Here is a 12,101-nt window from a genome sequence, read left to right on the forward strand (position 1 = left end):
CACTTTGGGAGGCCGAGGAGGGCGGATCACGAGGTCAGGAGATCTAGAGCATCCTGGCTACCACGGTGAAACCCCGTCTCTACTAAAAATACAAACAATTAGCCGGGCGTGGTGGCGGGCGCCTACACTCCCAGCTACTTGGGAGGCTGAGGCAGGAGAATGGGGGCGGAGCTTGCAGTGAGCAGAGATTGCGCCACTGCACTCCCGCCTGGGCGACAGGGTGAGACTCTGTCTCAAAAAAAATAAAAATAAAAAAATAACAACTGTTAAGTGGTGCGCTGGGATTTGAATCCAGGTAGTCCGGCTTCTAAGTGAACGTTCTTAGCCATTAGACTATATGGCTCTCATTATTTTGCACTGTCAAAAATAAATGATCCTCTTTTACACACCCAAGAGTACACTATTTGTACTTTCATTTAGCATTTAGGATTTATATATATTTTTCCAACTAAATTGGGGGTTCCTTTGAGGTTTTATATTCTCTTCTAAACATATAGTAGCTTGCACGTGTGCCTTATGTTTGGGTACAGTAACTATGTTATGGACATCTTAAACATTTTCCTTGTGAGGGCACTCCTTTCCTCACCTTTGGAAAAACTTGGCAAGCAGTTCCCTGTTCTTAGCTACGCCAGCTTTGCGTCCACAATGCGGAAAGTTGAAATAAATTTGATTAAATTCTCTGTCGTGCAGTTCAAAGACATCTGTCAGCTGGGTGCAGTCCACACCGAAACGTACATCAATACCTGGCAAAGATAGTTTAGGGGCGCAAAATAGAGATAGGAGGACGCCTTAAGACATGGAACAGAAAAACTCTTCCTAACTTACACCGTGCAGACCAGCCCAAGTCTGGGCACAAAGCCGGCTTTATGTGAATATCCGTGGGACGATCAAGAACAGTCTCCACGTGGGTTACATCCCCACGCCCCCACCCTTTCCACTTTGGGACGCGCCAGCCCCTGGGCGGGGCTTCGCAGACGGGCGGGCTCGCTACCTCGCTCGCGCAGGTACCGCAGATTCTCCCGGGCCACTGGATCCCGGGTCAACTCGGCCGGGCGCTGGAGGCAGGTGGCGGTGAGACGAGTGTTCTGATCCAGGGTTTCGCTCAGAGCGGCGGCGAAGGAGAAATTCCCCTCCCCAACCAACAGGAGGCGCCGAGGGGCCATGGCCTCCACGGACTCCCGGCTCGCGTTCTCTGTGGCGCTCGTTTTACGTCACTTCCTTCGCGGATCTCTGCCCGCCCCCTCTTCACTCGTCGCTAGTTGATGAGGCACCCTTGGCGCCCTGTTGTCTAGACGAACGGGTGCACCGACTCCTTGGGAGGATAATAACTATGAATGCAAAAGCAAGACGCCCACTTTCCTGTCCCCTCGCCCTTTCAGCCCCTCGGGAAGATCATAGTGCCTTTAGCCCAAGCATGGCCTTGAGCGACTTCATCACACCTGCATGAGGTCACAAGCAGTCACAGGGGTGAGGCGAGTTCTGAGTGAAAGAAACGGGGCGGGGCTGAGGCCAAGGAGAGATTGGACTGTGTCTCGCATGCTCTTGACGCAGAAGGTTTTGAAACTTTTTTCACCTCGTCCGAAATGGCTGCCTCCCAGTGTCTCTGCTGCTCAAAATTTCTCCTCCAGGTGCTTAAATCTCCTATTTTCTATTCATTCAAGAAAGATTACTGAGGTCTATTGCGTGCCAGGCCACTGTGAGAGTGGTTACGATATATGGATGAACAAGATGTGGCCTATGATTTCAATGAGCCTGCAGTCTGGTGGGGAATGCACAGAGCAAAAGAGGCAACTCTGATATGGCAGGGTGTGTGCTATGCGTGGAGTGATTCAGTGTGCAATGGGAGCACACAGAAGGAGAACGTTACCAAGTTTTTGGGCGAAGTGGGTCAGAGTCCTTGGATGAAGTGAACCCGGGTTGAAAGCTAAGAGGGTAAAAGTACATCCTAACTGGGTTAAGAGGCGTGAAGAGGCAGAAAGAGCAATATATGCAAAAGCTTGATGGAGAAACAGAATAGTTGAATTGGGCTGAAACACATTTGGAGGGAGAGTAACAGATGAGACTGAAGAGTTAGGCAGGGGCCAGGTCACAGGGAGCGTTGTAAGCCTTTTTAAAAAAAAATCAACTTTTCTTTATATATGGGGGTACATGTACAAGTTTATTACGTGGATATATTGCACCCAGGTAGGTTGCAGGTTTGTTATATGGGTATATGGCACCTAATAGTTTTTCAACCCACACCACCCCCCTCCCCACTCTAGTTAGTAATCTGCAGCATCTGTTGTTTCCATGTTTAGGTCCCACTTATAAGTGAGATTGTCAGAGGTATTTATAACAGAGCAACTCCATCTTGAATAGGGGCTAGGTAAATAAGGCTAAGACCTGGGCTGCGTTCCCAGTAAGTTAAGGCATTCTTAGTCACAGGATGAGATACTCAGCACAAGATACAGGTCATAAACACCTTGCTGATAAAACAGGTAAAGAAGCCAGCTAAAATCCACCAAAACCAAGATGGCGATGAGATTGACCTCTGTTCATCCTCACTGCTGCACTCCCACCAGTGCCATGCCAGTTTAAAAATGCCATGGAAACGTCAGGAAGTTACCCTATATGGTCTAAAAAGGGGAGGTATGAATTAATCCACTCCTTGTTTAGCGTATAATCAACAATCTTAAAAATGGGCAACCGGCTGCCCTCAGGGCTGCTCTGCATATGGAGTAGCCATTCTTTATTCCCTTACTTTCTTAATAAACTTCCTTATGCTTTATAGACTCACCTTAAGTTCTTTCTTGTGTCTCTTGGGGTCTGGATCAGGACCCCTTCTGGTAACAAGAACATGCTGTATTTGGTTCTCTGTTCTGTTGTAAGCCATTTTAACAGGCTGAACCTTACTCTGAAAATAGTTGAAAACCACTGAAAGATTTTAAATGAGAAGATGATACAATTATACTTTCATTTTGAAAAATTCTGCTATCCTGTGGAGAAAGGTTTGGAGAGCAACAAGGCTGATGGCAGGATAAGACAAGAGGCAGCTGCAATAATGGAGACAAAGCTGACAGTGATTTGAATTGAAATTTGGCATTGGGAATGGAGGGTAGTGGTCTGATTCAAAAATCAACAAGACCTAGTGACTGGATGAATATTAAAGACAAGTCAGAGTCAAAGATAAGCCCCAGGCTTCTGGCTTGAACAACTGAGTGGATGGGATGTCTGTTATTCCAGCCCTAGAGACAGTTACACCTAGATCTCCAGTATGAATACCAGGCCCGTTGGACTTCATGGGACCAGCTACTCTGGTCATCATGTTGTTTGGTAACATCAGTGCATGCACCTGTCTTCACAAAGGCAGATGGTATGAGGGTAGTTACCTGGGATGTCATCCTTCAATGATGCGTTACTGGCTTTGTTTCTGCCTGTGGAAAGGCAAGTGGGTGGTGATTTCCAAATCATGGCCACTTGCCCATGGTAATCTGGGTGAATCTTTCTTTGCTTGGAGAACTGGGAACGTCAGGTTTGTCTGCATCTTTAAAGAACATGGAACAGCCAAGTAAAAATTTCTGTCACTCTCATAAGAAATCTTCAAACGGCTCAACCTACTCAGCATCAAGTTACTCTTCTTCAGGAAAGGTATCACCTTGTTCCTAAGCCAGGGGGTCAGACTCACATTTTGGGGAAAAAAGAAAGATTGAGCTTTTACCTTACAAAAAAAATGAAATCAGACATTGATCTTCTGGTATATGCAAACCAGATTGTTTGGGAGAATAGGCAGAAGGACAGGGTACAATAATGAATAAAACAGATCCTGTCCTTAAGGGGCATACAGCTCAGTATAGGAGATATAATGCAGACTTAAAGAACTCTAATGTATGGTACAAAGTTATAAATACAGAGAAAGATAAGAAGATAAAGTTTTATGTGAGATAAAAGGAAAGAGGCGCTAACTTCAGGGAAGGCATCACTTGAGCTAGTAGGAAGGAAATGATCATTTATTACTCATTTATTGTGTTATCTAGTTACTCAACTCTCACTTCTTTCTATTCTCTTTGACTGTAGCAGTGCCCTTAGTCCCTAAATGCCTACATCTCAAAATTACCTAAAAATTTAGCTAATTCTCCATATTGTATTGGGAATACTGAAGTTTTTCCTGTCTTTTCGCGGGGCCTGGGGTGCGGGGGTGTGGATTTAATCCATGTAGTCATCCGCTGTTGCTGATTGAAAGAATAGATCAAAGGGTTCCAGGACTTAGAGAGGAAGAAACAGAACCATAACAAAGCTTGGATCATTAGTACGGCGTGCTTATGTTTTACCTGGCTATGTAAAACAAGGGCGGGAAAGGATGCTTTTTCTCTTCTCTGGTTTATGCAATAAGCTTTTCTATTCTTGTCTTTTCCCAGAGACAGAACCTCGCCTGTTTCCTCACAAACCCACATTGTGGCAGCATGATTAATGCAGATGGCCATGGTGAAGTGTGGACAGATTGGAATAATATGTCCAAGTTTTTCCAGTATGGATGGAGATGCACCACTAATGAGAATGCCTATTCGAACCATACCCTGATGGGCAACTGGAACCAGGAAAGATATGACCTGAGGAATATCGTGCAGCCCAAACCCTTGCCTTCCCAGGTACTCTAACTTTCTCTTTTTTGTTTGTTTGTTTCCTTTTGTTGGCAAAAGAAATGCAATGGCCATTTGAAATGCAGGTATGTAATAACTTCCGGTGCAGTGATCTCTCAGTTTTCAGTGAAGTGTTTGGGACAGAGGAACAGTCCGCAGCTGAACCACCTATGCCACTTTACTGTCAAGTTGAATATTTTATTATCTGTAAGGTTTCAAAAGGAAGGGCAGTCCTCTTTTTCTCTTACTTCTGTTTGGACTGTATCTCTTCATCTATGGAAATTTATAACGTCTTCTGACTTAGGCTAGCTTTTCCCCTGGTCCTTGCCTATCTAGACTTGTCATTTATCTGAGTCTTGCGCTTAAATCTCTCCTAAACAAGCAAACATACAAAAGATATGAAAGTTAGACGGATATAAACTAACACCGTAGACCTCAGTCCATCTAAAATATGACAATCCATGAGAATTCATGTCATATTGATCTTTATTTCCTGATGTTAACTGTAGACTTCCAGATTCTTAGTCTGTTAATTTTTCTTTGCAGTTTGGACACTACTTTGAAACAACATATGATACAAGCTACAACAACAAAATGCCACTTTCAACGCATAGTACGTGTACTGTTTTTTCTAATTCTTACATTTTCAGAACCCAACTCAGTGACTGGCACATAGAAGGAACTCAAATAAAAGTAAACTGAATAGGTGAATAAGTGAGGCTGGGTGCAGTGGCTCACACGCATAACCCCCAGCACGTTGTGAGGCTGAGGCAGGCAGATCACTTGAGGTCAGGAGTTCGAGACCAGCCTGGCCAGCATGGTGATACCCCATCTCTACTTAAAAAATACAAAAATTAGCTGGGTGTGGTGGCTCATGCCTGTAGTTCCAGCTACTCATGAGGCTGAGGCAGGAGAATCACTTGAACCTGAGAGGTAGAGATTTCAGTGAGCAGAAATCAAGCCACTGCACTCCTGCCTGGGTGACAGAGTGAAACACCGTCTCAAAAAAAAAAAAAAAAGGTGAATAACTAAATGAATGAGTAAACAGGTGTTTTTCTTCAATTTTAACAGAACTTACTGTCTATTCCCTAGAAATAGGAGCAAGATCAGTTTCTAAAACTCCTTATTGTTGACTGTTTTGATTTGTCTTCCCTTCCCTTTTTTGGTTCCCTCAGGATTTAAGCGAGAGCCTCACTGGTTCCCAGGACATCAACCTGAACTGGATCCTCCCCGATACAAATGCACAGAAAAGTCAACTTACATGAGTAGCTATTCAAAATCTTAAATCAGGCATCACTCAGGATGTGTATAATATCTTAATATTGACTAATTTCAGCATCCAGGTTTCTAAGAAATGATAAGATACTTCACTTTTCCACAGTAAAAAGAAGGGAGCACATTCTAAGCACAGCTAAAAATTTAGCTCACTGTAGCACAGTTTCACTCTCTGAATAAATAAAGCAAAAAACACAGAAAATATTCTTTATCCCTTTTTTGTTGTTGTTTTAACCAAGATTTAAACATCAAATTTAGTATAGCAACTCAGTTCTACATTTGGGGTGTTGTAGAAGGGTCTTAAAAAGAATTATTTTGGGCTGAGTACAGTGGCTCATGCCTGTAATCCCAGCACTTTGGGAGGCTGAGGCGAGTGGATCACTTGAGGTTAGGAGTTCGAGAGCAGCCTGACCAACATGGTGAAACACTGCCCCTACCAAAAACACAAAAATTAGCTGAGCGTGGTGGCTCACGCCTGTAATCCCAGCTACTCAGGAGGCTGAGGCAGGGGAATCGCTTGAACCTGGGAGGTGGAGGTTGCAGTGAGCTGACATCATGCCACTGCACTCTAGCCTGGGCGACAGAGCGAGACTCTATCTCAAAAAATAATATTAATAAATAAAATAAAGAATTATTTATCTAAAGTCTACAACCACTCTGGCCTTCCCTTCCTTCTGTCGTTGTAGCAAGACTGCAGAATCCAGCATAACTTAGGCTAGGTTTGGCTAGACGCTTTCTGGGTAAAGCCAGGTAATCAGAGTCATATAGTGCAACTTTGCTGTGACCTTAGTGAACATCCGCTCTTGAGGACTACAAAAACAAATATAACTTTAAAAAATAATTGTAGAGAATTTAAAACATAAAACCAAAGTAGACAGACTAGTCTAATGAACTCCCATGTATCATTACCCAGTATCAACTATTTATGACTAATCTTATCTACTTCTACTTTATCTTATTGAATTAATTTTGGAGCAGATCTTAGAATTTAATCTATAAAAATCTTGGTGGGCTGGGTGCGGTGGCTCACACCTGTAACCCCAGCACTTTGGGAGGCTGAGGTGGGTGGATCACCTGAGGTCAGGAGTTCAAGACCAGCCTGGCCAACGTGATGAAACTCTGTCTTCTAAAAATACAAAAATTAGCCAGCCTTGGTGGTGGGCACCTGTAATCCCAGCTACTTGGGAGGCTGAGGCAGGAGAATCACTTGAACCCAGGAAGCAGAGGTTGCAGTGAGCTAAGATGGTGCCATTACACTCCAGCCTGTGTGACAAGAGTGAAACTCCATCTCAAAAAAAAGAAAAAAAAAATCTCGATATACTGACTGGGCACAGTGACTCACACCTTCTAATCCCAGCACTTTGGGAGGCTAAGGCAGGAGGATAGCTTGAGGCTGGTAGTTCAAAACCAGCCTGGGCAACATAGCAAGACCCCATCTCTACCAACTTTTTTTTTTTTAAGATTTCAGTATATTTCTCAAAAAGATAAGGACTGTCAGTTGTCCACTCTCCCACAACAAAGGTCACTAAGGAATCCTGTTGACTAAACAAAGCTCATTAAACCGATTGTAGCGTAGCAAAGGAGACCATCAACTTGACACAGAGTCTTGGTAATGAATCAAAGGGGGGATGTTAGAGTAAGTATTTATAAGGATTTGAGATAAGCGTCCAACTAGTTTAAAATGGATCTTTCAAAGTAGGGAACTAGTAGAGACTGAAAAAGGGTTGTGAATAGCTTAGGTTTGGTAAACTTAGGAAAACAACAGTCTTAATTTTAATATGGTTAAACCGATCAGTATTTCCTATTTTTTTTATGTACTGTGTAATAAGACACTATAATATATGGGCATTATTGAGAGATATTGCCCATATGTTGTCCTCTTAAACAAGGAGATATTTTTCATCTCCCGTATATTACCTCTCAAACCTTTGTTACTCTAGTTTCCAGATGATAGATCTGGAATTTATGTTGTTGTTCAGTAGTGAGGAAGTTTCTTTTTCTTCTAAATGGCTATCAAGTTGTCCCACCATTAGTTATTGAAAAGATCATAATTTCTTCACTGCTATTCAATGCCATTTTTATTGTAAATAAACTATGTACATGTAGGTCTGTTTCTGGGCTACTATATTCTATTAGTTTAATTGTCATTCCTTGTATTATCTTTGTTATGATGCCTTGATAGCACCATCTTAATTATGATTTTATTACATTATTATTATTTTATATCTTAATACCTAATAGATCAAATGCTTTCTTCTTGTTTTCAAGAATATTAGTTATTATGTTTGAACTTTTGCATTTCCATATAAAATTTAGAATCAGCTTGCTATAAAATGACACTGTTAGGATACTGATTGAAACTGTATTGCATCGTTAGGTCAGTTTTAGAATTTGAGTTCTCATTAATTCTAATAATTTATTCGTATGTTTTTACAATATAAATATTGTTTTATAGGCACTTTTTTTTTTATTATACTTTAAGTTCTAGGGTACATGTGCACAACGTGCAGGTTTGTTACATATGTATACTTGTGCCGTGTTGGTGTGCTGCACCCATCAACTCATCAGCACCCATCAACTCGTCATTTACATCAGGTATAACTCCCAATGCCATCTCTCCCCCCGCCCCCCTCCCCATAATAGGCCCCGGTATAGGCACGTATTTTAAGTTTACATATTATATGTCTTACTCTATTTCCTAGGTATCTAGCACATTTTAAAAATTGAGGAAAAATATACATAACAGGGCCAGGCGCAGTGGCTCACGCCTGTAATCCCAGCACTTTGGGAGGCCGAGGCTGGAGGATCACTTGAAGTCATGGGTTTGAGAGCAGCCTGGCCAATGTGGCGAAAGTTTGTCTCTACTAAAGATACAAAATTTAGCTGGGCGTGGTGGCGGGCGCCTGTAATCCCAGCTACTCCGGAGACTGAGGCAGGAGAATCTCTTGAACCCAGGAGGCGGAGGTTGCAGTGAGCCGAGATCACACCCACTGCACTCGAGCCTAGGCGATAGAGTGAGACTCCGTCTCAAAAATATATGTGTGTGTGTGTGTGTGTATATATAAACATAACGTATAATTTACCATTTTAGCTTTTTGTTGTTGTTCATAGAGACAGGGTTTCACCATATTGCCCAGGTTGGACTCAGACTCCTGACCTCAAACAGTCCACCTGCCTCAGCCTCCCAAAGTGCTGGGATTACAGGCATGAGCCACCATGTGTGGCCCATTGTAGCTATTTTTAAGTGTATAATTTAGTGGCATTAAGTATTTTCACACTGTTGTGCCATGTTCACAATATTGTGCAACCATCACCACTATCAATTTCCAGTACTTTCTCATCATCCCGAACTAAAACTCTGTAACTATAAAACAGTAACAGCTCATTCCCTGACCCCCACTCCCTCAGCTCTTGGTAACCTGTATTCTACTTTCTGTCTCTATGAATTTACCTATTCTAGGTACCTCATTTAAGTAGAATTGTGTAATATTTGTCCTTTTGTGTCTGGCTTATAGTATTTTCAAGGCTCATTTATGTTATACCATGTATCTTCTTTTTTGTTTTGAGACAGTCTCTGTCACCCAGGTTGGAGTGCAGTGGTGTGATCATAGCTCACTGCAACCTCAAACTTATGGGCTCCAGGGATCCTCCACTCTCAGCCTCCCAAGTATCTGGACTACAGGTGCGTTCCACCATGCTCAGCTAATTTTTCAAAACAAATTTGTGTAGGGAGTAGGGACAGGGTCTCATTTTGTTTCCCAGGCTGGTGTCAAACTCCTGGGTTCAAGCGATCCTCCCACCTCAGCCTCCTCTTCTTTAAGATTGAGTAGGCTGGGCACAGTGCCTCACACCTGTAATCCCAACACTTTGGGAGGCCAAGGCAGGCGGATTGCGAGGTCAAGAGATTGAGACCATCCTGGCCAACATGATGAAACCCCGTTTCTAAAAAAAATACAAAAATTAGCTGGGCGTGGTGGCACCCACCTGTAATCCCAGGTACTCAGGAGGCTGAGGCAGGAGAATCACTTGAACCTGGGAGGAGGAGGTTGCATTGAGCCAAGATTGCACCACTGCACTGCAGCCTAGTGAGAGAGGAGACTCCGTCTCAAAAAAAAAAAAAAAAAAAGATTGAATAATATTCCATGCCTGTATATTCCACAGTTTGCTTCTCCATTATCTGTTGATGGATACTTGGGTTGTTTTCATCTTTTAGTTATTGTGAATTATGCTGTTATGAACATTGATATACAAGTTTCTGTTTGTGTCCCTGCTTTCAATTCTTTGAGGTATACATTCAGAAGTGGAATGCTGGATCATACCATAATTCTATATGTTTTCGTTTTGTTTTGTTGTTGTTGTTGATTGTTTTTATTTGAGACAGAGTCTTGCTCTGTCACCCAGGCTGGAGTGCAGTGGCGTGATCTTGGCTCACTGCAACCTCTGTTTCATGGGTTCAAGCGATTCTCCTGCCTTAGTCACCCAGGTAGCTGGGACTACAGGCACACACCACCACACCGCACCAATTTTTGTACTTTTAGTAGAGACAAAGTTTCACCATATTGGCCAGCTGATCTCGAACTCGTGACTTCAAGTGATCTGCCCACCTCGGCCTCCCATGGTGCTGGGATTACAAGTGTGAGCCACCACGCCTGGCCGATAATTCTAGTTTAACAATTTGAAAATGCCAAACTTTTCCATAATGGCTGTACCATTTTATATTCCTACCAGTAATACACAAGGGTTTCAATTTCTCCATATTCTCATCAACGCTTATTTTGTTTTTGTTTGCATCTTATAATAGCCATGTTAGTGGATATAAAGTGGTATTCCATGGTGGTTTTGATTCATATTTTCCCTAATGGCTAATGATTAAACATCTCTTGTTCCTTTTTTTTTTTTTTTGAGACGGAATCTCGCTCTGTTGCCCTCTGTCACCCAGGCTGGAGTGCAGTGGCACCATGTTGGCTCACTGCAACCTCTGCCTCCTGGGTTCAAGCAATTCTCCTGCCTCAGCTTCCCAAGTAGCTGGGACTACAGATGCGCACTACTGTGCCCGGTTAATTTTTGTATTTTTAGTAGAGACGGGGTTTCACCATGTTAGCTAGGCTGGTCTTAAACTCCTGACCTCAGGTAATCCAACCGCCTAGGCCTCCCAAAGTGCTGGGATTGCAGGCTTAGCCTTGAACATCTTTCTGTGTGCTTTTTGGCTATTCATGCATCTTCTTTGGAGAAATGTTTATTCAAGTTCCTTGCCCACTTGTGAATTGGGTTGTTTGTTTATTTGTTGTTGAGTTGTAGGAGTTCTTTATACATCCTTACATGTTCCAGATACTAATTTCTAATCAGATATAAGGTTTGCAAATATTTTCTTTGATTGTGTAGATTGTTGTTTCACTCTCTCTCTCTTTTTTTTAACGTAAATTAACCCATTTATTATAGGCCAGTGATGTCTCAAAGAGTAGAGGAGCGTCTACTGGTCTTTCAATTCCTTCAGTTTTCTGATGGCAGACTTTACCATGACAGCCGAAGTGGTATTGTAAGTCCCCGCACTGCCAGCTACTGTCTTCATGCAGGAACCACAGTGCCTGATTTTGACAGCTCATCTCTTCATCTTGGTTTTGCCATAGAAAGAGCAAGTGTACTTGGCGTGCAGGCCGATTTCAATTTCCTTCACCATTTTCCAGAGGGAAGCCCCACAGTGGGTCCTGTATTTACCAACTATTCCGACTTTCTTTTTTTTTTTTTTTTTTTTTCCTGAGATGGAGTCTCACTCTGTCGCCCAGGTTGGAGTGCAGTGGTGCAATCTTGACTCACTGCAAGCTCCGCCTCCCAGGCTCAAGCTATTCTCCTGCCTCAGACTCCCCAGGAGCTGGGACTACAGGTGTGTGCCACCATGCCTGGCTAATTTTTGTATTTTGATTAGAGATGGGGTTTCACCATGTTGGTCAGGCTTGAACTCCTGACCTCAAGTGATCCAGCCACCTCGGCCTCCCAAAGTGCTGGGATTCCAGGTGTGAGCCACCGCGCCCAGCCTCATTCCAACTTCCTTGGTGCGTTTGGCCATGTCACCGCAAACTACGTCTGAGCCCAGAGAGGAAGATGTTGTTTCACTCTCTAGATACTGTCCCTTGATGCACAAAAGTTTTTAATGTTGATAAGTCCAATTTATCTATTTTTTGTTGGTGGTACCTATGCTTCTGATGTTATATC

The 12,101-nt window shown here is 42.9% G+C and overlaps 2 protein-coding genes across 4 annotated transcripts in view; one reads left to right on the plus strand and one right to left on the minus strand.

Moving 5' to 3' along the window:
• The window catches only part of LOC105537449 (alpha-1,2-mannosyltransferase ALG9), a 104,534-nt gene extending 102,722 nt beyond the window's left edge, over positions 1 to 1,812 (minus strand). The window contains exons 1-2 of the mRNA XM_011977061.1: positions 992 to 1,812; positions 587 to 743 (exon numbers count right to left, since the gene is read on the minus strand). Of these exons, the coding sequence (XP_011832451.1) occupies positions 587 to 743; positions 992 to 1,163 (329 nt within the window). The 5' untranslated portion in view covers positions 1,164 to 1,812. The remainder of the gene's footprint in view (positions 1 to 586; positions 744 to 991) is intronic.
• On the plus strand, positions 974 to 6,089 carry LOC105537399 (chromosome unknown open reading frame, human C11orf1). 3 transcript variants are annotated; one of them, XM_011976978.1, is made up of 4 exons: positions 974 to 1,628; positions 4,395 to 4,625; positions 5,163 to 5,229; positions 5,792 to 6,089. In XM_011976978.1, the coding sequence occupies exons 1-4, from the start codon at positions 1,584 to 1,586 to the stop codon at positions 5,899 to 5,901; spliced, it is 453 nt and encodes a 150-aa protein (XP_011832368.1). In that variant the 5' UTR covers positions 974 to 1,583; the 3' UTR covers positions 5,902 to 6,089. The 3 variants fall into 3 exon arrangements, with proteins under 3 accessions (XP_011832368.1, XP_011832369.1, XP_011832367.1); XM_011976977.1 differs by lacking the exon at positions 974 to 1,628 and adding an exon at positions 2,794 to 3,627; XM_011976979.1 differs by lacking the exon at positions 5,163 to 5,229.
• Positions 6,090 to 12,101: the final 6,012 nt, after the last annotated feature.

The sequence above is a fragment of the Mandrillus leucophaeus genome, unplaced genomic scaffold, assembly GCF_000951045.1.
Source record: "Mandrillus leucophaeus isolate KB7577 unplaced genomic scaffold, Mleu.le_1.0 Scaffold172, whole genome shotgun sequence".
In the NCBI taxonomy this organism is placed as follows: domain Eukaryota; kingdom Metazoa; phylum Chordata; class Mammalia; order Primates; family Cercopithecidae; genus Mandrillus; species Mandrillus leucophaeus.

Bases quoted from the DNA above. Each gene is read 5' to 3' on its own strand.
- LOC105537399 (XM_011976977.1), top strand. From the start codon at position 3,463: ATGGTAATCTGGGTGAATCTTTCTTTGCTTGGAGAACTGGGAACGTCA. The intron at 3,628-4,394 runs GTATCACCTTGT...GTCTTTTCCCAG, and splicing joins GTTACTCTTCTTCAGGAAAG to AGACAGAACCTCGCCTGTTT. The intron at 4,626-5,162 runs GTACTCTAACTT...TTTTCTTTGCAG, and splicing joins CCAAACCCTTGCCTTCCCAG to TTTGGACACTACTTTGAAAC.